General features: G+C 40.4%; 1 protein-coding gene across 2 annotated transcripts in view; it reads left to right on the top strand.

Annotated features, from left to right (window-relative positions):
- The window catches only part of GABRG3 (gamma-aminobutyric acid type A receptor subunit gamma3), a 494,054-nt gene extending 479,301 nt beyond the window's left edge, over window positions 1-14,753 (top strand). For both annotated transcript variants that reach the window (XM_072950633.1, XM_072950634.1), the window contains 4 exons: window positions 5,289-5,441; window positions 8,859-9,055; window positions 9,371-9,430; window positions 14,139-14,753. In XM_072950633.1, the coding sequence (XP_072806734.1) occupies window positions 5,289-5,441; window positions 8,859-9,055; window positions 9,371-9,430; window positions 14,139-14,420 (692 nt within the window). In that variant the 3' untranslated portion in view covers window positions 14,421-14,753. The remainder of the gene's footprint in view (window positions 1-5,288; window positions 5,442-8,858; window positions 9,056-9,370; window positions 9,431-14,138) is intronic.
- The last annotated feature ends 5,140 nt before the right edge of the window (window positions 14,754-19,893 follow it).

The raw sequence follows: 19,893 nt of genomic DNA, 5'->3' as shown, positions 1-19,893 counted from the left end.
AGAGAATCAAAGCCAAACGGGGCTGTAGCTGAGTCCTAAGACAAGCAGAGCTGTTTTTAGGTCTGTGGCTGAGACCACAGTCAGTGAGTCTGCCCCATGGGTATGGATCTGTTTTCTCAAAATGACTCTCATCATTCTTCAACACAACCTCCCATCTGAGTCCCGCAGCTCCCACAAAGGCACTTTTGTCCCTAAATGGATGCCAAGTTAATGTTGCTGAGGGAGGGCTGTGTCTGAGGGGCAGCCTGTTCGGTTGTTCTGCTGGATGTCACTCTCCCTTAGTTTTATATTTCTCTGTAACAGGTTGCCACAAATTTAATGGCTTAAGACAAAACATACATTTATCATTCAGCAGTTTCTGTGAGTAAGTGAGTGAGGAGTATGGCTTCTCTGGGTTCTTTGGTTCGGCTCTCGTAGGCTGCAGCTGAGGTATTGGCTGAGCTTCATTTTCATTTGGAAGCTTGACTGGGGAAACACCTCCTGAACTCATCAGGTGATTGTCACAATTTATTGTTGATAGCTGTAGAGCTAACGGTAGCTTACTTCTTCAAGACCAGAAGGATACTTTCTCAACATGAAAGTCCCAGTTCTTCTTTTAAGGGTTTTGCCTGTTTAAGCCAGGCCCACCCACAATAATCTTTCTTTGGATCAAATTTGAAATCAGCCAATCTACAAAATCCATTCAGTTTTTCCAAATGAAATGACCAAATTAAGGAAGTTCTGTTGGCCAGTTTCTGCCTAGCTTCTCAAGAGAAAATTGTACAAATATGTGACTGATCAGGGGCTATTTTAGGGTGCGCCTCCCAGTTTTAATGGTTAAGATAGTGTGGTAATTGTGCAGGAATTGGCATGCAGAAACAGATCCACACATACATGGACATGTGAGGTGGCGCTGCAGATGACTGTGGGTAGCAGTAAGTGATGCTGTGACAACTGATCATGGAATTTTTAAAAATTTAACTTGAAGAACAGTCAACTGCATAAAAATAAGTGGAAAAAAGCAAAACTAATAGAAAAAATAGTACATATCTTTATAACCTTAGTTTAGGGAACACATGCTCAAGGATGACACAAACAGCACCAACAATAAAATAAAAGGTTGATACATTTAATTTCTGTAAAATGAAGAACTTTTTCATAAACTGATGTCATAAAGAAAATAAAAAAGGACAAGTCTTCCCAGGGCAATCTTGACTTGAATGGAGAAGGTTAGACTTTTGCTGCGCTGAGCACTACTTGCCAGTTACCAGGCCATGACTGGCTTTTGAGGAGTATTAATCTTAGGATATTTTGAAAGGAGGCCAGAGAGTGGGTACCTCTGTGACAGGGAGAGAAGACATGGCCATCAGAAGGAGAAGAAATCTGGGGAAGTGACAACTACATTTAAAGGCGATCCGAAGGAATTCTTTGGTGCCTGGGATACAATAAAGAAATGCGGGTATCCACAACATTGAGAGAATAATGATTTATAATAGTCTTCTTTGGGAACTATGGATGTTATGGAAGATGTAGCTGGTCTTTAACCTGGAGGGAAAATGTGTATCTTATTAACCTTTGTAGCTCATGGAACACAGTATTAGCTTGATAAATTTGTATTTTATAAATATGTATTAAATGCCTACTCTGTGCTGTTGTCCTAAAAACTAGTAACACACTTGTTCTCCCAGAATGTTTCCAGTGCTTCTTACTGGCCTAGAAGGAACAAAGCGTCACAAAAATGAACAGTTGGCAAAAGGTGACTTGTTCTCACAATTCCACCAAGCCCAAGATAACTTTCCTCCCTTGACACATCAAAGAGAAGCTTCTCCCTCCCTCCCCAGCGGTTTTCATTCCGTCTTCCTCTGGGAAGTAGGCGTCGGGCACATCCAGGGTGGGCTCCATGACCGCCGTGATTCCCGAATCACCGATCCCTGTTGCCGGTCATAAGAGTCAATTGGAAACCCAGGTCTCTAGCTTGGAAAGAACCAACCACAAAGAGCAAACACCACTGCAGTCTAGTTTATGAGCTGCATTAGGAACGCCGCACACTGATCATGGTGAAAACACCTCGGAGAAGGAAGGAAGGCCTCCAAGAAGCGCGCACCTGGAGCTGAGCCTCCACACCCACGCTGGAGCTGGCCAGGGCCACGAGCGCGTGCCCGTGTATGTAGAAGGAGCAGGTGTGCAAGTGTGTGTGCATGTGCTGAGGGTGGGAACCCAGAAGGTACAATGTTTCCTTCTCAGTCAGAGTCCTAGAACTAACGGCAAATGTAACTTAAGAACGGACTTTTCCAGCCTCATATGTTCAGAAACAGGGAAGAGATTTTACCTCCTAAGAAGATATGTTTTAGTTCAGGGCTAGACAAACAAGTTACATATGCACAGAAAATGAGAAAATGAGAACTCCATGGCCTCTTCCTTCCAATTTGGGATGAGTGGCACATTGACTTTGTGCTGGTCTTCCTGTGGGGGACCAGGGAGCTGGAACCCCAAGTCCCCTTGCCGCTGCTTCTCCAGGTATTTATTCCCTGTGGAAGCTGGAAAACAAGATCCATAGTGCTCTCTGGAACCACCTTTTGGGGTGTATCCCAGAATCTCACCGAGAGCCAGGTGAATTATAGAATCAGACCCCAGAATGTAGCCCCAATAGCTTCTCCTCACTTTTATACCTGATGGTGGGGCATCCAGGCAGACCTCTGAGTTAGGCAAAGGGGTATTCTGAACACAGGAAATGGGGAACCCGTTCACCTCAGGTTGGGGCAGAGCACGTAGATTTGCTGAAATGAATTGTGTCTGCTCTGAAGTTGTCCTTCTGTTTATCTTACTAAGGAACCTACAATGGCTGTTGAAGAAATTATTCAACTCTTTGGATATTTCCTGGGGGTTATGTTCATAACTGCTAGGGTGATTTATTATGTTTTGTTTTTCTGGGTACTGTTTGTTTTCTGCTGTTTTTTTCCAAAAGTATGTAAAAATTAATAGACATTTAAATATCAGACATAAGTCAATGATATTTCCATAGGAAATTATGTAACTTGACATTCATATTACCTAGAAAAATATTTTTGTGTTTTTGATTGCTTCAGATTAATTATTCTAATTCCTTTGTAGTGAAAGACTAATTTGCTAAAAATTTTAAATGTTTCTTGAGAAATGACCTCAAAACTGATGTGTCTATCAGTCATCTTAAGTATTGCTACAACCAAACACCACATCCTGCAAAAAACATTCTAATTTATTGAAAGGCATGATTTTCATATGGGCTTAATATAGTTTCCCTGTAAATTTTAAAAATGGGACTTCTCATCGAAAAAATACTAATTGATTGCTTATCAAGTTAACATTGATAAACAAGACATATATTCTATCACCTGCCTAGCTGATTGATTTTAAGGCAGATATTATATTAATAATTATAGAAATAAATTAACCATTGTTAGGAGTGGGTAGGGAGGACTTCCTGGTGAAGTAGATGATTTCCAAGCTGAGCTTCACAGTTGAGTGGGAGCCACCTGGATGCAGGTGGAGGGAGAAGAGCACCCTAGGCAGGAGGGCAGAGATGCGGCAGCTGCTGGGGGAGACCGTGTGCATCTGAACACCTGGGGTTACCCCACGGAGTACAAGGCATGGGGTGTTCCGTGCAGAACACTGTAGATTGTCAGTGTGGGAAACTCCCCCCTCCCCCCGTCTTGATTTCTTCTGGCTGCACTAATAATAAAATTGACACAAGACAGATTAACAAGAGAAAAAGAAACAAAATTTAATTAACACACATGGAGGTCTCATAGAAATGGGACCTAAGAAGTGGCCAGACAGCTTTTATACTTTTTAGACAAAGAAGCAATAATTGTGAGGAATTTACAGAAGAAAACTTGGGCTTTGCATGCTTCATTAGTAAGGAATCCAAACGGGGCATGGACTTGGGGTACTAAATTGAAGTAACACGGTATGTTTATACAGGCTTCTTGGAGATAAGTATGTCCTCTACCTCTAGTTGCAAAGAGTACAACTGTCACGTTTTTTCCTACTTTCAGAGGTAGAGAGGAGGGTCACAGTGTCCCTGTTGGTAGTGGCCATTTCTAAATAACTCTAATTCGAAATAATTAATATGCCACTGAGGTACGCGTAGGGGTGGCCTACCCTGGGCTCCAGCAAGGCCATGATAAAGTTGTGAGAATTGCACAGGGGGCGCAAGATGCTGGTGAAGGATTCTTAGGGGAGGGAAATAATAATTTTCATGTTCTAGAAAGATCCTTCTGGTGGCAGGGCATAGAATGGTCTGGAGCAGAGAAGGTTGTTAGAGAAAGTGGGGGCTATGATAGACAGTAGCTGGATTAGGCAGGAAGAGGAGTTGAGAGCAGAACAGGAGTTGAAGAAGGGAAAACGAGTCAGAGATGGTGTGTGAATAAATGAAAGAAGGACCTAGGTTACGAGCAGGTGTTGGTGTGATGGAGATGATAATCCAGTTCTGGTCACCTGAATTTTGAATTTGAGGTGCCAGAAGTTTGAATCCAGCGGGCTTAAGCATGAAAGTCAAATGGGAGGAGGCGGAGAGACATGATCTGAGCAGCAGATCACCTAGGAAAGGTACGAATAGAGGCGATTTTGGAATAAATGTACAATGTATTAGGCATGCGCCTTCTCCCAGTCCCTCATGCAATCTTGTGAAATTTCCAGTAACATCCATTTTCATCCCAACTCTTTTACATTGTGGCTTTGCTTTAGTTAGGAGGGAGCAGAGTGCCGCAGAATGATTTCTTCTGTTTGTTTTCTGGGTTGGCACAGCCTAAGTGCCAGAGTCATGAAAGGGTAAGGTAAATATAAAAATCTTAAATAAAACATAAAGTAAAAGATTGATAAGCTTAAATTCATCCTACAAAAATATAAATACAAATCTGTTACACAGGTTTCGATGTGAAAGTGTTATGTATACGTCTGTTACTATTGAGAAAGCCAAATGGCAATGATTCTGCTTGGGGATTGAGTTTGTTACTTGTTACCCTTGATTTTCGACAGGCAGCAAACAGATAAACACAAGCAATAATAGCTTATTGAGTAATGGTCTGGCATGTCTACTTCCTCTATTAATTAATATGTATCTTTTACAGTAAAATGCCTTGCACAGCCATGGATACTACAAAAATTAAGTTTAAGAGCACCAGCAGTTGGAGTCTTTTTCCAATTTGATGTTGCTGTACTTGTGTATTTTTATCCAAGTTACTCATTTAACAAATTAAGTTATACATTATTTCCTCAAATTATTTTTAAGACATGAAGGTTGTGTTAATTTTGACAATACTTTATTACAGGTGATTATGTTGTCATGACTATATATTTTGAATTGAGTAGAAGAATGGGCTACTTCACTATTCAAACATACATTCCCTGTATACTGACTGTAGTTTTATCCTGGGTGTCGTTTTGGATCAAAAAAGATGCTACACCAGCAAGAACAGCATTAGGTGAGTTTCAAAAATCTCTTCTATTGTTTTGTGTAACTTTAATATAGAAAAAAAAATACTTTAAATGAAAAAGACTTAGTTCAAATGTAACTGACCTAATGTGAGGGCTGCATGAACCATGGTTCTTTAAAGTAGCCAAGATATGTTGCTCTTCCTCACAGTAGAGTTCCCAGTGTACCACTTAATTAAGTTGAGGTTAGGGATTCAGAATAAGTCAACTGTATCATCCAATAGTATGCTCTAAGGATGATGTCATCATAAAAACATAGTCATGCCCTGGAACCTGCCGCATTCAAAAGTCTCGTTATGCCAGTGTAAAGAAATAGAACTTGCTACACGCCTTTGAGGACTGATGACACAAATTAGTAAAATGGTCTCTTAATAAAAGTAGTTCTGTTTGTCTGTAGTAGCTTTCCCAGCAAACAAGAAAATGATCATTCTTTTCAGCTACAATTTACATATTAAAGCTCAAAGTGTTTCATGAATTTATCTCTGGCCCTCAAAGTCCTCTTAATAAAACATTAAATTCCAGTGATTTTATGATTGTGCAACATGTTTTATAGAAGTTTTTAATTATGATAAGACTTTTGGCTAACTTTCAATATTTTGATTTGTGAATACAGGTAATGTATAATACAGAGGTTGTTTCTCCCCAACAAATGTCTTTCAGAAAAAGGGAACTGCCTCAGTTTTAAAATCTTTGCAAAGTCTCCTATATTACATTGTATATTTTTTACATTTGTTTTTTAATTCTTTATTTGTTTAACAATAAAGTACTGTTTGAACATGATAAATTAGCCTTTAGTATCCTCTGCCAATATTAATTTTGCATGCTTATAGAAGATACATGACAGAATTGACAAATCAACTGGCAAAGGCATAACGCAGATTTAGTTCATATTCTTGGAGTTATGACCTCACTATTACAAATGTCAGCTGTCATAGGGAGCATGACTTTAAAGATCAGCTTCAAAACAAGATAAGATGTAGTTATGCTTGCAAAATTTGAGACTATGAAAATCCTATCAAAGAGTAGCCATTGCAGCTTTAAGAGGAGAAGATACTAGAAATACACAGGGCTAGCAGATAATAGATTTACATACCAGAAGGGAGGAGAAATGTCATTAACACCAGGATATTTAGTTGATTCACCAGAAAGGCTGTGCCTGACAATAAAGACGTACTCCAGATTCCTTTAAATAAAGCTTAAACCATGTAATGACAAGATCAAGGGAAATCACCAAAAAATTAACTATTTATTGTAAGAAAGCATTCAATATTATTTTTTAAAAAGATAACAAAACAGAAAAGGTAACGTAGTCCATACTGTTTGTAATGCATCATCCACAATGCAGTACTATATATTTACTATACAGTAAAATATTATTAGACTTTCTAAGAAGAAGGTAATGGGTAATGACCCATTATCAAGATAAAAAAAGAGTCAATATGAAAATGCAACTCTGATGTTGAATCAGCAGACATGGGCCGTAAGGAGCTATTATAACAAATGTTCAAGGATTTAAAAGAAAATACGATCTTAATGAATGAAAAGATGATAATCTCAGCAGATAAAGTATATTTAAAAAGGAAATTATAGAATAAAATGTGTAATAGTCAAGTTGAAAATAAAACACTAAATGATCTTAACAACAGATTGTAGATAGCATGAAAAAAAATCTTGTATAATTGGAGATCATCATATGAAATTTACCTAATCTGAAAAGAGAAGGGTAAAAAAGATTTAATAGAATGAACAGAGCCTCAGTGTTCTGTGGGACAATATAAAGATGTATAAAATAATTGTAACTGGTGTTCCAAAACAAAAAGAGAAAAAATGAGGTAAAAAGTTGTGAAGAAATTAGGTTAAAATCCCCAAATTTAGTGAAAAATACCTATTTAAGATCCCATAGACATAACATGGTCACCACATTAAAAACTGGTTTTATTGGACATTTATTTCAAAATCTTTTTTTAAATAAAAATACACTGCCATCGGTATAGACTTTTCAAGTTTACAATGCTTTTTTACGCAAAGCATCACAACTTTTCCACTTACAATAAGGAGAGGATGGCAGTCTGTTTTCACTGTGCTGATTAAAGAAACTGACGCAAAGAAAGTAAGCGACTTGATATGACCAAATGCTGAGAAGGCCCAGAACAAAGCTGAAGGCTTTGACTTCCAGGTCAATATCCTTTACACCTGGCCAAGCTAAGCTGTTCATGCTGTGCTCTTTGACTCACTACACCTGGTCTTTGCTGATTTCCAGGCCAGGGAGGCACACTAAACAAGAGCTCTGATGCTGCTGCAAAGGCGGGAACCAATGGTCATTCATCTGTCATGTCTGCCTGATCCCTGAGTAGTACTGCTAGACAGATACTTTATAGCATCCCCATTGAACCACAGAGGTGGGAGTGTCACAGCCTGTGATTCTGGGGTGCGTGTTACTAGCCCACCTGTCTGACAGCTCCAGCAGGTTCTAACTTCCTAGGAGCTCATCTAGGGGAAAGTCAGCCTTCACTTGTTTCACGTGATAGTCATTGAATCATTATACTTGCCTTCATTTTAGTAGACTCCATTCCTTTTTTCATTTGTTTTTCCTTCTAAACTATCCATCACACGTGCATCTCTTGCCTAAATATTTTCCACAGTCTTTGATTAAGTCTTCAGTGGGGACCCACATGTATAAAATAGATCAGTACTGGGTATGATTAGTTAACTAATTAGTCAAAGAATCAGTGCACTCCATACAAAGTATTTATTGAAATGCCCTAAATGCTAGGCACAATGCTAGGTAACAGGCAAGCAAAGATGAACATGATATAGTTTGCTCTTAAAGGTCACACAGTCTGTTCAGGGAGAGAAACTGTAAAGACATAGGGAATTCACTGTGATAATGCAAAAAAACGAGGAACACGGCAGGTACAGAGATCGTGAAGATGTGTGTGTTACCAGCTCTGCCTGGGTTGCTAGAAGCAGTCTTGCCTCAGAAAAAGTGGTATCTCAGCTAGGCCTGGAAGAAAGATGGGAGTTTACAAATTGCATAGAGGAGAAGTAAGAGTGGACTTGGTTTATCCAGGCAGAAGAATAGTGTGAGATGAGGAACAGATGGAAATTATTGGAGATGGCAAACTGTATTTTCATTAAAAATATTTTAAAAGACAAAGTGTCAAACAATAAGAGAATTACTGAATAAATAGGAAGATCCAGGTATTTTAATGTTATTGTGAAGACTATGGTAAATTTTTATGGAAATGTTGCTTATAAAATTATATAGACATTAATTACAATTATAAGTATTATTACATTGACGCAATATCAAAGGTTCACATTAAAAACAACAACAACAACACTGTGTTGGAGTGGAGGAATTCTGTGTGGCTCCTTTTACACCTCGGTACCTGTCCCCTGTGCAGGCATCACCACAGTGCTGACCATGACCACGCTCAGCACCATAGCCAGGAAGTCCTTGCCCCGCGTCTCCTACGTGACCGCCATGGACCTCTTTGTGACCGTGTGCTTCTTGTTCGTCTTTGCTGCTCTGATGGAGTATGCTACCCTCAACTACTATTCAAGCTGTAGAAAACCAGCTACCACCAGGAAAAAAACATCGGTGAGGTCCAGCAGCAAAGATTTTCTGGGAAGTTAGGGGGAGGATAGTTCGAGGTACACAAACAATTCTTATTTGTAAGGATCTTATATAAAGTAATGTAAATAGTTAATTTAACAAGACTTGGAAAAAAACAAAAACCAACAAGACAGGTATTCTAAAGTCAGGAATGGGACCCTCAGACACTCTCCAGCTTCCCCTACCGGTGGCATTGATTGATGTAATTAATCATATCTTAAAGATTACTCTTTAGCAGGGTGATCTGTCATGCAGATTTCCATAAGTGTCTTCTAATTACTCTTTTTGCTTTTCTTGTAGCTATTACATCCAGATTCCTCAAGATGGATTCATGAAAGAATAAGCCTACAAGCCCCTTCCGTAAGTATAGCATTGCAAGTGCAAATAGTTCTGAAAACTCTGAAAAAACTAAGATATTATTGTTTATGCATGTGCATATTGAAGACCAATGAATAATGCATGTACGCCCTTCAAAACTGTATTTACTTTTTGTTTTAATGTTCAAATTAGAAAATTTGGAAAATGAAAAAATAATCACTCCTTCTACCCAGGGGTTAGTGTATAGCAGACATATTTCTGTAACTGAGGAATAGGTTAGAAATAGGTTTCTGAGTCAGAGTATTAATTTATAGGATCATTTTAATGATCGATTGCCTCACATGTTCATGACTGATGCACAGTCTTGGCTGGGCACCGGGCTAATTCACACCTTTTCACTTTTAAAGATATTTTTGTCACTACAGTTTTGTACATACTTGTGACTATTTACTTGAATTCCTAGAAGCAGAATGGCTGGGCCAAAGAGTTGCATGATCTTTGCCAAATCACATTCCACCAGCTTTGTTAGCAGGGTGGGTCATGTGCCTCTCAGAACTCACTCTGCATTTGGCTACAGAAAAACAGCTCCAGCAAACTGTTCCCATTGCCATTTCTCTGATTATCAATAGTTTAATATTTTTCATTTGTTTATTTTTGATTTTCATTCTTTTTCATGAATTGCTTTTTATGTCTATTAGCCTTTATTAAAGTTTTTTATACAACTTTGATAATTGTTTTAAAGTGACATCTGCCAGTTATGTTATAAGTTATGTGATTATATTTTATATAATACAAAGCTTGTATAATCACATATAGAATATATTAGGAATATTAATCTGGCATTTGTTATGCAGTTTTTTTTTTTACTGAAGTACATACAGTCAGTTACAATGTGTTAATTTCTGGTGTGCAGCATAATGTCCCAGTCATGCATATACATACATATATTCATCTTCATATTCTTTTTCACTAAAGGTTATTACAAGATATTGAATATAGTTCCCTGTGCTATACAGAAGAAACATTTAAAAAATCTATTTTCATATATAGTAGCTAATACTTGCAAATCTCTAGCTCCCAAATTTATCCCTTCCCACCCCCTTTCCCCAGTAACCATAAGATTATTTACTAAGTCTGTGAGTCTGTTTCTATTTTGTAAATGAGTTCATAGTGTCTTTTTTGTCTTTTTTCTTTAAATTCCACATATGAGTGATATCATATGGTGTTTTTCTTTCTCCTTCTGGCTTATTTCACTTAGAATGATGATCTCTATGTAGTATTTATTACAGTTTTCATTAGCAATGCTGTCGCTGCTATTTCTTGTGCCTTTTCCCCCATACAGTGTTTTCAGTCTCCTGATGTTAAATCTATTAACCTTTCCTTCTGTAGTATCTGTCTCTTGTGTTCTGCTTGCAAATTTCCTCCCCACCCTCAGAATGATATAACACCCTCCTCCAACTTTCTATCTGTTCTGTTTGACACTATATTCTAAGTGTCTTCATGTATCTACTCATTTAATCCTCACAACAACCCATTCTACAGACAAGGACACTGAGATGTGGGAAAATTAAGCCCTATAAATATTGACCAAGGTTTCACAATCTAAAAAAAATTATAACATTTAATTATTAAAGTACCTGAATATTTAGTATGTGGCTTGATGTAAGTATCAATTGAAAAACTGAGAAACATATTTTTAAATTAATGATGTGAACTATCCCTTAAGAAGGTTCTATTATACGACAATTTTTACATGTAGTTATTTGTATTCCTTTATATGCATCAATTCACAACTTGCACAAACTGGATGTTTTGTGCCCACCTATACACGACAGGTGATTTTCTGACCACTAGTCAGCACCTTGTGTCTAGTGGACTTCAGGCTGTTTTCATTAGGAGACTGCGTAGCTGTCTGCAGTCTACAAGTGTGCATCATGGTAGTTCTGACAGAAGGTGAGTGGTGAAGCCATTTTTTACAGCTGTGGGAAGCCACAACGAACACACAGATTTTGCCAACAAATGCTGCCTCATAGCAACGGGTAATGGGAAGGGGTGGGAGTAGGGACGGTGAATGTCAAGTCAGAAAGTACAGCTGAGGCCCAGAGAGCACATTGTCACACACAGTCAGAGGGCCGGGAGTGGAGGAAGAAATAGGGACACCTTTGGTACAGAAATGATGCTGTCAAAAGAAATAGAGAATCTTTTAACATAGAGAAAAAAGAAATAGCCATAAAACTCGAAAAGGTTATTTTGTTTGTTTGTTTTTAAGCAGGAAAGTTTAGTGGCCCCGAGGAAAGTACATAGAAAAACAGTTCCCAGAGAGGAGGGCTCCAGGCCGGGTGGAAAGACACAGGCTGAGACGTCCTCAACACGAGACGCAGAGCCAGGGGGGTTTTCCACTGCTGGGTAATTGTTAGTGTCTTCAGCTCTGTCCTGAGAGATGCACAGTGTTCGGTTCGTCAAGGGGCCACTCTCCCCAATGGGGAAAAGCCAGCAGGGGCAGGGGCCCACCTCTGCCAGTGCTCCTGTTCTGCTCTGGGGCCGGTTGCCCAGTGACCTCTGTGTCTCGATTTCCTAACCCGTGAAATGTAAGGCTAATCCACTCCAAGCGTGCAGGGGGGCCTGCCGCCCATGGAGCGCAGAGGCCCAAGGAGGTCCCAGGGCTGCGTCACACAAGCGAGCAGGCAGGAGCGAGGCAGAGACCCAGCCGGGCCGCAGATGGCCCCCCCTGGAGACCCGTTCATGAAAACCCCCATTCTGGACACAGTTTGAAGTTTTCTTGACGAATGAGAGGAACGCACTTAACATGCATAACATACTCCAGCAATTTAATATATGGTTGTTTAGGGCGCTTAACAAACATCTTAAGTTTTATTTCAATGTTATAAAATGGAATTAGTGTCATTTCAAAACAGTGAGCTAGAAAGAGATAAATAGAGGCTCTTAATACGTGTTTCAGCAGTCATGGGTGTTTAATGCCCTAAATAAAGAAGTCAAGTGGAGCCGTCTCTTGCCCCAGGAACCTTGTGCTTCTTAGCCTGCGTCCTTCTTGGTCAACCTTTAAATCCAGAGTGAGCTGTTTCCGCCCTTGCAGAGGCTTCTGATGCCCACTCTGAGTCCGTCCCTTCTTCTGGGCCTGCCCTGCGTGTGATGGCTGGGTTTCTCCCCTGTGTGACGCTACACAGGTACACAGGAGTGAAGAAATGAGAGGAGGACTAGATGGCTGAACACTGTCAAAACACGCGTGCGAGCCTTATTCAATAAAAGCAGGTGTTTCCAATTGGAGATCGTCAGGAAGGTGTAAATTCCTCAAATGCAATAGAGTCGAGTCGGGAATCTGCTTTTTTTCAGCAAGCCTCCAGGTGACTTTTACACCCACTCAGGTTGAAAAATCAGTAGCCTGGAGGACATGTGTCCACATTAGAGCCTGAGGGACAGCAAAGCGTTCATATCGCCCATTGCCCAGAATCATAGAGGAAGGTGGACAGCTGCACCAGGATGCCCCGACTGGCCACTGGCATGTGCAGAGGGCCCCAGGACACCTTGAGTTAGGTCGGTCCTCACACACAGACACTGCTCGATTGAAAGGATGCCCCAAAAGGCCACCAACAGTGACGCTGACTGCCCTGCATTTCCGCTGCTCCCCTCTGGCCCGACCCCATGTATCTGTGTACATATTCAATCAAAGCAACATCCAGAAGTGGAAGGAAAGAGCACCACCTTTCCTTGTGATAATTGTTCTTCATTAAAAAAAATAAGAAGTATTCGTGGTGGTTTCTAGTGAATTCTGAAAGGCATCTTTTCCTGCAATGGGCAAAGGACCTAGCCAGCCAGCCAGCCAGCCAGCTGAGGGCGCGTGTGCCTCTGTAGCCCCTGATTTTGGTGTCCACTGTTCCCACTGGCACCCCTCACACCCTCAGTTCCTGCAGCACAAATATAGTTAGAGCGGAAAGACAGCTACGGTTTTCAGTTTTGATGAATTACTCAGTCCAATTTAGATATTTCTCCTCTTAACAGACTTCAGGTTAGTATATAGTTCGTAGTTCTGTGGGAGAGCCCTGCAGCCACCTGAAGAACTGATGTCTATTTGAAGGCATTTCTCAAGGTTAAAAACGATTCTTTTCATTTATGAGTGACTATAAGTTGTCCCCCCCACCATTTATCTGCCCCACATTGACTTTCTCACATCAGGAGGAGAGCATGTGAAGTAGAAAAACAAAACATTCCAATTGTACACAATTTTTGGTTCTGTGTCTTGAGATAACAAGCAATGTCTCAAAACCCACACATTGTTTTCCCTGAATTAAGGCAACAAGAAGATTCTTGTTACATCATGTTTTTCTTTTTACTGTTTACTAATTAGGAAAAAAGAGAAATTTCTCTCTCTACCCTTTAGTATATGTATTGTTTAACTTTTAAGGAATTATATACATAACATGTATGTATATATGCCAAATCAGCAGAGGAGTCGGCAGAACGGGAACTTGAAATGGCTGTTACACATTTAAAGCCTCCCTTACCAGTAATCCAAGAAATACAAGTTTTGGAAACTGCAGTGTAGCTTTTCTGGCATTCGATTTGCAAAGATTGAACCGGTAGATTGAACCTTCCAGAGCAGGAGCGTGTGGCGGAGGGCATGGCATTGCCCTCTTGGTCCAGGGAGCAGACGTAACCTGTGCGCACTGCTTGATTCGCCTCAGGCTGTTTGTGTCATGTTTCATGAGGGTTTTTGTGTTCTTGTTGCCGGCAGAGCTACTCTCTCCTTGACATGCGGCCGCCGCCGCCTGCAATGGTCACTCTGAGCAGTTCCATGTACTGGCAAGAACTTGAAGATACCTGTGTCTACGAGTGTCTGGACGGCAAAGACTGTCAGAGCTTCTTTTGCTGCTACGAAGAATGCAAGTCAGGATCCTGGAGAAAAGGGCGGATTCACATAGACGTCTTGGAGCTGGACTCATATTCCCGGGTTTTCTTCCCCACTTCGTTCCTGCTCTTCAACTTGGTCTATTGGGTGGGATACTTGTATCTCTGAATGCTCCTCCTAGTGATGAACGAAGAGTGTTAGGTTCCCCTCTTTATCTTTCACCCTCCCCAGACCAGTAGTGACCAACTGGAGTAGCAAGGAAAGACACTGCTCAGTGTATCTGAAGTTGTACATTACCTTTGGATAGCGCAGGAGCACGTGGCAAATATTCCTGTTACGTATTTCAAACTCACACACACATACACACAAGCTAATTGAGTTTTAAAGAGATGTTCTTGTTACTCCCTTACTGAGTCTGTAGCTTGGTGATGGTTATGAATGGTTTTGGATATTGGAAGCAGCTGCCAATGTTCCTTGCAAAGAAATCTGTGAAACATGCAAGCAGATGTCTGAGAAGCTCTCTCGGGCCCCGACCCTTCTGCGTCTCTCCCTTGCAGCCCTCCACAGCACCGATGCCCACGTGTGGGGAGCCACTGCAGGCCAAGACACACGCATGCTGGAGCTCAGTGCCCTCGCAGTCGAGCTCATGTGTGACTGCAGTGAGCTTCCACCCCATTTCCTTTCTGTGGTCTCTTTCGCTCTGGCACCAAACCACCTTCATTAGTTGGCATTCCTTTATCTCATAGCCCCAGCCTGGGCTGGGGAATGGTGTGTATGCTTCACCTACAATTGTTCAATTGAGGAAAAAGTCTGATTTTCAAAATTCTCATATTGCTGAAGTCAAAGATGTTTATTACCTCTGAACATCAGAAGGTTGTTAACTTTATTCCAAATTATTGAAAGTTGCTGGTATTCAAGCTTTGGGTTCTTGGACGAGTTCACTTTGAGTTCAGCACTTCTCCTTAGGAGTTGTGCTTCTCCTAGACCAAGGTGTAACCCCAGAGCATATGCTCTTGTGGGCTCCAGGAGTATCTGCATCTTGCAAAGAAATGTATACAACATTCACAAGTCTTTGTTTTGCTGTTTTCCAGAGTATGAAAGAAATGTAGATAGAATTTTTAAATTTTTTTCTTAGTGAATATTAACTTTCAATTCAGATCAACTTTAGATGCAAAAAAATGAGTAATGGCTATCGTCAATGATATATTTTGATGAACAAAAATTATTTTATACTTTGCGATATGGATATGTAGCAAAATTCCAAAGAAAAAAAATTCCTTAAAATTATTACTCTTTTGATATTTTTATAACACAAAGTCAACCTGCTTCTTGAAGTTAGTTCTTTGTTATAACTGGATGCTAGTATGTGCTTCACGAGACTCCCTGAGAAGCTTTCCGCCATCGATAAGAAAAGAAAAAGTCCTGCCAATAGGTTGACATATGCTTTGGCATCATTCAAAGTTTGGTACTAAAATTTTGGTACCAGAATCTCTGTACTTCTCATCTTTCTCACCCAGAATATTGAATCTTTTATTGGAAACCATAAAATTTTATTTTAACTATGTATTGTACATATAATTATTACTCAGAAAAAAGATGAAACATTGTGCAGAAAAAGTATATGAAAGCGCTCATTTCATACAACTTACTGAATGCAGACTAAACACAGAAGGGATGGGAGCGGAAGAGAGCAGAAAAGTTGAAATTAGATGAGTCTGTTTATTTTTATGAACATCATTTCATATGAAGTGAATGCAGGCTTATTGATCTTTATCACCCAGTTTTCGAGGATTAAGTCTGTAAAATATGAGACATTGAGTTTCTTCCTATCAGCTCTCTCCCTGCGTTTTGATTTGATAGTTGCTACAGAGGCCACAAGCCGATTGGCTTCTATTTAGAAAATCCAATTTAAAACACAAAATAAGAATGAATATTTGTGGAGAAACAGGTCGAACCTAGTGGCCTAGATGACATTTCTGCTCTGTTGGAGAATTCCGCCTGCTAGCAACCTTGTCCTGTCACGCATCAACCTTGTCCTGTCACGCATCATGCTTCACCTCCTCCTGTCATGCATCACACCACAGGGAGAAGGCCTGGAGGTGCCCTGATCAACTCCCAGCAGAGCGCTGAGCACCCAGGAAGGGACGCCCAAGCTGCTGCTTCTTCAAACGCGATCCCCAACTTTATCGTTTCTAACAATGTGAAGAATTTCAGTCTGTTATTTCTTTTTTTAAAAAGTTCTGGAGGAAACTTAATTTTCTAGTGGAATTCTTCTTGGGAGAAAAATAACCTAACATCATTTTTATGACATAGATTTAGTACAATTTACCTTTAAAACTTTTATAGATGTCTGTTGATTCAAGGCCATTAAATATTTGAGCATCGCTGGCAACTCCAATGAAGTTATACGTATAGGATCATCTCTGTTTCCTGAATCCAGCCGTCCTCTTCTCCCCAGCCTCAGTTATTCTGCTGGTCTGAACACACTAGTTCATGGTCCTTTCCCATGAAAGAAAATATTCACCTCAAGAGAATCTAATAGTTATTCACTCACAGAGCATAAAACGGAGTTCTGCACATAGAGAAATCTGTCCACTGTGGGGATCTCACTTAACAAGAACTCAGACGTCCCCTGAGAACCAGCCAATGCCTGTTTTGTCTGCAGCCTTGCCTATTCAAGTCATCTTGTCGATCTCAGCTTCAGAGATGAGCCTTTTCCATCTACAGTAAAGGAAAGTGTCGTGCACCTTTCGCAGGTACAGAGCCCAGGGGCACACTTGTTAAGTATGTATGAGTTTATTTCCTGGAGGAAGAGGGTGGGCACTGGGAGAGTGTGAGGGAAATGCATCCCACTCAGCAATGTGCTCGGCTAGTCGGGCATGCACGCAGAGCGTAGTGCCAGGCTGTTCTGTACAGGTGTGGCCCCTCGCCGCCCCAGCCGCGTTGCAGTTAGAACGGGGAATGAGCGTTGGTGGCTGCGTGGCGGCTGTGGGGAAGTTGTCTGAGTCACCTGCATTCCAAAAGTGCTGCTGCGTCCTTCGCTTTTACAAACACTAAATTGAGGGGATGACTGTTCCACATTTTGACAAGAATTTCTAATTTCTGACCACCATGGATCGTGCTTGCAAACATGACTGTCTCTCTTTGAAGCTGCATCTGGCCTGAGAGGGAGAGAAAAAGACATTTCACACTAACTGAATTAGAGCAAAATGCCTCTTCAGAGCTTACAAAGTTTCAGTTTCTGCAAAGTCTCAACACAGACCAGAACAGAGACTCTCAGACACAGAACTGAGAACAACAATGTTACTGTAATTTACTCTGAACCCAGCCAATACTGCCCCTAATTTACCCAACATATGCCTTAAAACAACACATAAAGCTCAAATCATACACGTCTTGTAGATTTCCCGTTTCCTGTGATCACCTGTATTTCCTGCCAGGTTTTATGTATCATTTATAAATAGATGGAGAAAAGATTTCTTTACATGCCCAACAGTCTTACCCTTAATTGTACTATGAAGTCAGTTAAGAGCTCAGTTTTTGCAGATTCTTCAATTGAGGAAATGCTTGTCCTTTATGGCAAAACATTTTCAGGTTACATATAGAAAACTGGGGCAAATCTAAGTCAGTGACGCAGTGCTGTGATCAGTGCTTGTGATGGGATGTTAGTGTTCATACAGAACCTTCACACCAAGTCTTTTTGCCTGGTCATAGCTCTCTGCGGTAAAAGTGTTTAGGCTTTTTTTTTTTTTCCTGCTTTGCAAAATACCACACTCTGGAAGCAAAGGCGGGTAATCAAAACTCCATTTTGCATTGATGCATACTCGCCACGACAGGGCACTCTTTGTCTAAAGGGCTAGAACACAAGAGAAACAAAACCTCATCTTTGGTTATTTTTACCTTGGCTGCCAATAACTGAAAACATTCTGTTTCCTTTGCTGACTTGAAGAACTCTAACACGTCTCCAGCCACTACACCTATCATCCCAGATCAGTGCTCTCAAGATACAAAGCATTTCTCTCCATGATCTTGCAACTGTCTGAGTGCTTTTTCTGAAAGTTTATATACATATATACACATGGAATTTCATCTTCAATTTCTGTAAAAAGAAAAAAGTGAACGACTTGGATGAGCGATTCGATGTAAATATACCTTGAAATGTTTACTACTAGACATAGACTTCAGAACACCAACACTTTAAAAATACTCGGAAAGGTGTCTGTAAGTAAGAGTGAAAGGACCAGACTGTGAACACACCATGATGTGACGTTTACAATTTACTGCTGAAGCCCTCCTCGAATTGCCCCAAATTGAGAAAGTGTGTAATCTGTACATGTTTCTTTTTCTTAAATTTGCTTGTAGGAAATCTTCAGTTCACACAGTTTAGCAGTATCACATCCAAAGAACCAAAAAATAACAGTTCAGACTAAATGACAGGCACTCTTTCAAATTTCTTGTTGACTTACATTTACTATAAGAAGAGGTTTCTGTCATCATGGGGAGAAAACATGTATATGTTGAGATAATAGGAAAATAACTCAGCCATTCGTATCTGGAAAGATAAAATCTTGGCTTTCTGAAAAAAGTCTCTGATAGTCTTGAAGAAAGACTAGACTTTAGGGCATTTCCACTTCTCCCTTTAAATTTTCTTGTGATTGCAAGCCGGCGACTCCTGGATATATGCCTAGTCTAGATCTATTAAGGTCAAAAGGAGGATGTTTCCTATTTTTTTTCCATAATGCTTATTACTCTGCTCATGGAAAAACTAAATGTTAGACTAGTTTATATCAATTCTAAGAAATTAATTGAACAATCACGAACAAGTTTTCAACGTTTTGAGTTAACCAAGTGGGTTTTAATAATTGTATTATATAGGAACATGGACTCAAAAATAATTAAGATACAAAACACAGGAGCAAGCCCACATGCACAGGCACACTTCTCACACACAAAGCAAACACCACTCGGATGTAGCATGTAGATAACGGGAGGGAAATGTAAATTTGTTTGGCTTAAATTATTCAGAATCACCTACCTCCACCACTTCACTTTTTGCGTTTGTAAACGCCACACCAAGTTTTCCCAGCCCAGCGGGCTGCTCTGCAATGTGAGGGTGATAATGGTTCCTGTGGGGAGGGCCTCCTGTATCCGCTGAGCAGTTTACACTGATCAGGTCGGAGAGAACAGTGAAGGCTAGGTGCCAGTGATGACATCCCCCAGACTGAGAAGGTGGCAGCTCTGTTTTTCTCTTTTCTAGTTACTTGAGATTCTTTATTTTTCCCACTGATCACTTTTTCACAAAAGTATTAAAGTTCCCATTTTCTACTTAAAAAGTAGATTCTTAACTCACTGTCAGACTGATTTTCAGGACCCAGTGATGAGCGCTTTGATTTGGTCAGTTCTTATTACAACAGGTTTTTACCTTGTACTATTCATGTTTGTAACAGGAAGGATTTAGAATGTCAGTTTTGTCAACTGACAGGTGACAATCCCCGCCCCCAACACACAGAGCAGCACTCCAGTCACTCGTGCGGAGGCCAGACCACCTGTCACCTCTCTAGCTGTGGCAGTTCCAGTCAGCCCATCCGCCAGTCGGCTCACCTGCCCTGTTCACCGAGTCCATGCACTGCTCAGAGCAGTG

This window comes from Vicugna pacos, chromosome 27, assembly GCF_048564905.1.
Source record: "Vicugna pacos chromosome 27, VicPac4, whole genome shotgun sequence".
In the NCBI taxonomy this organism is placed as follows: domain Eukaryota; kingdom Metazoa; phylum Chordata; class Mammalia; order Artiodactyla; family Camelidae; genus Vicugna; species Vicugna pacos.
The sequence above is the reverse complement of the archived record's forward strand: the minus strand, read 5'-3'. Positions and strand labels throughout refer to the sequence as shown.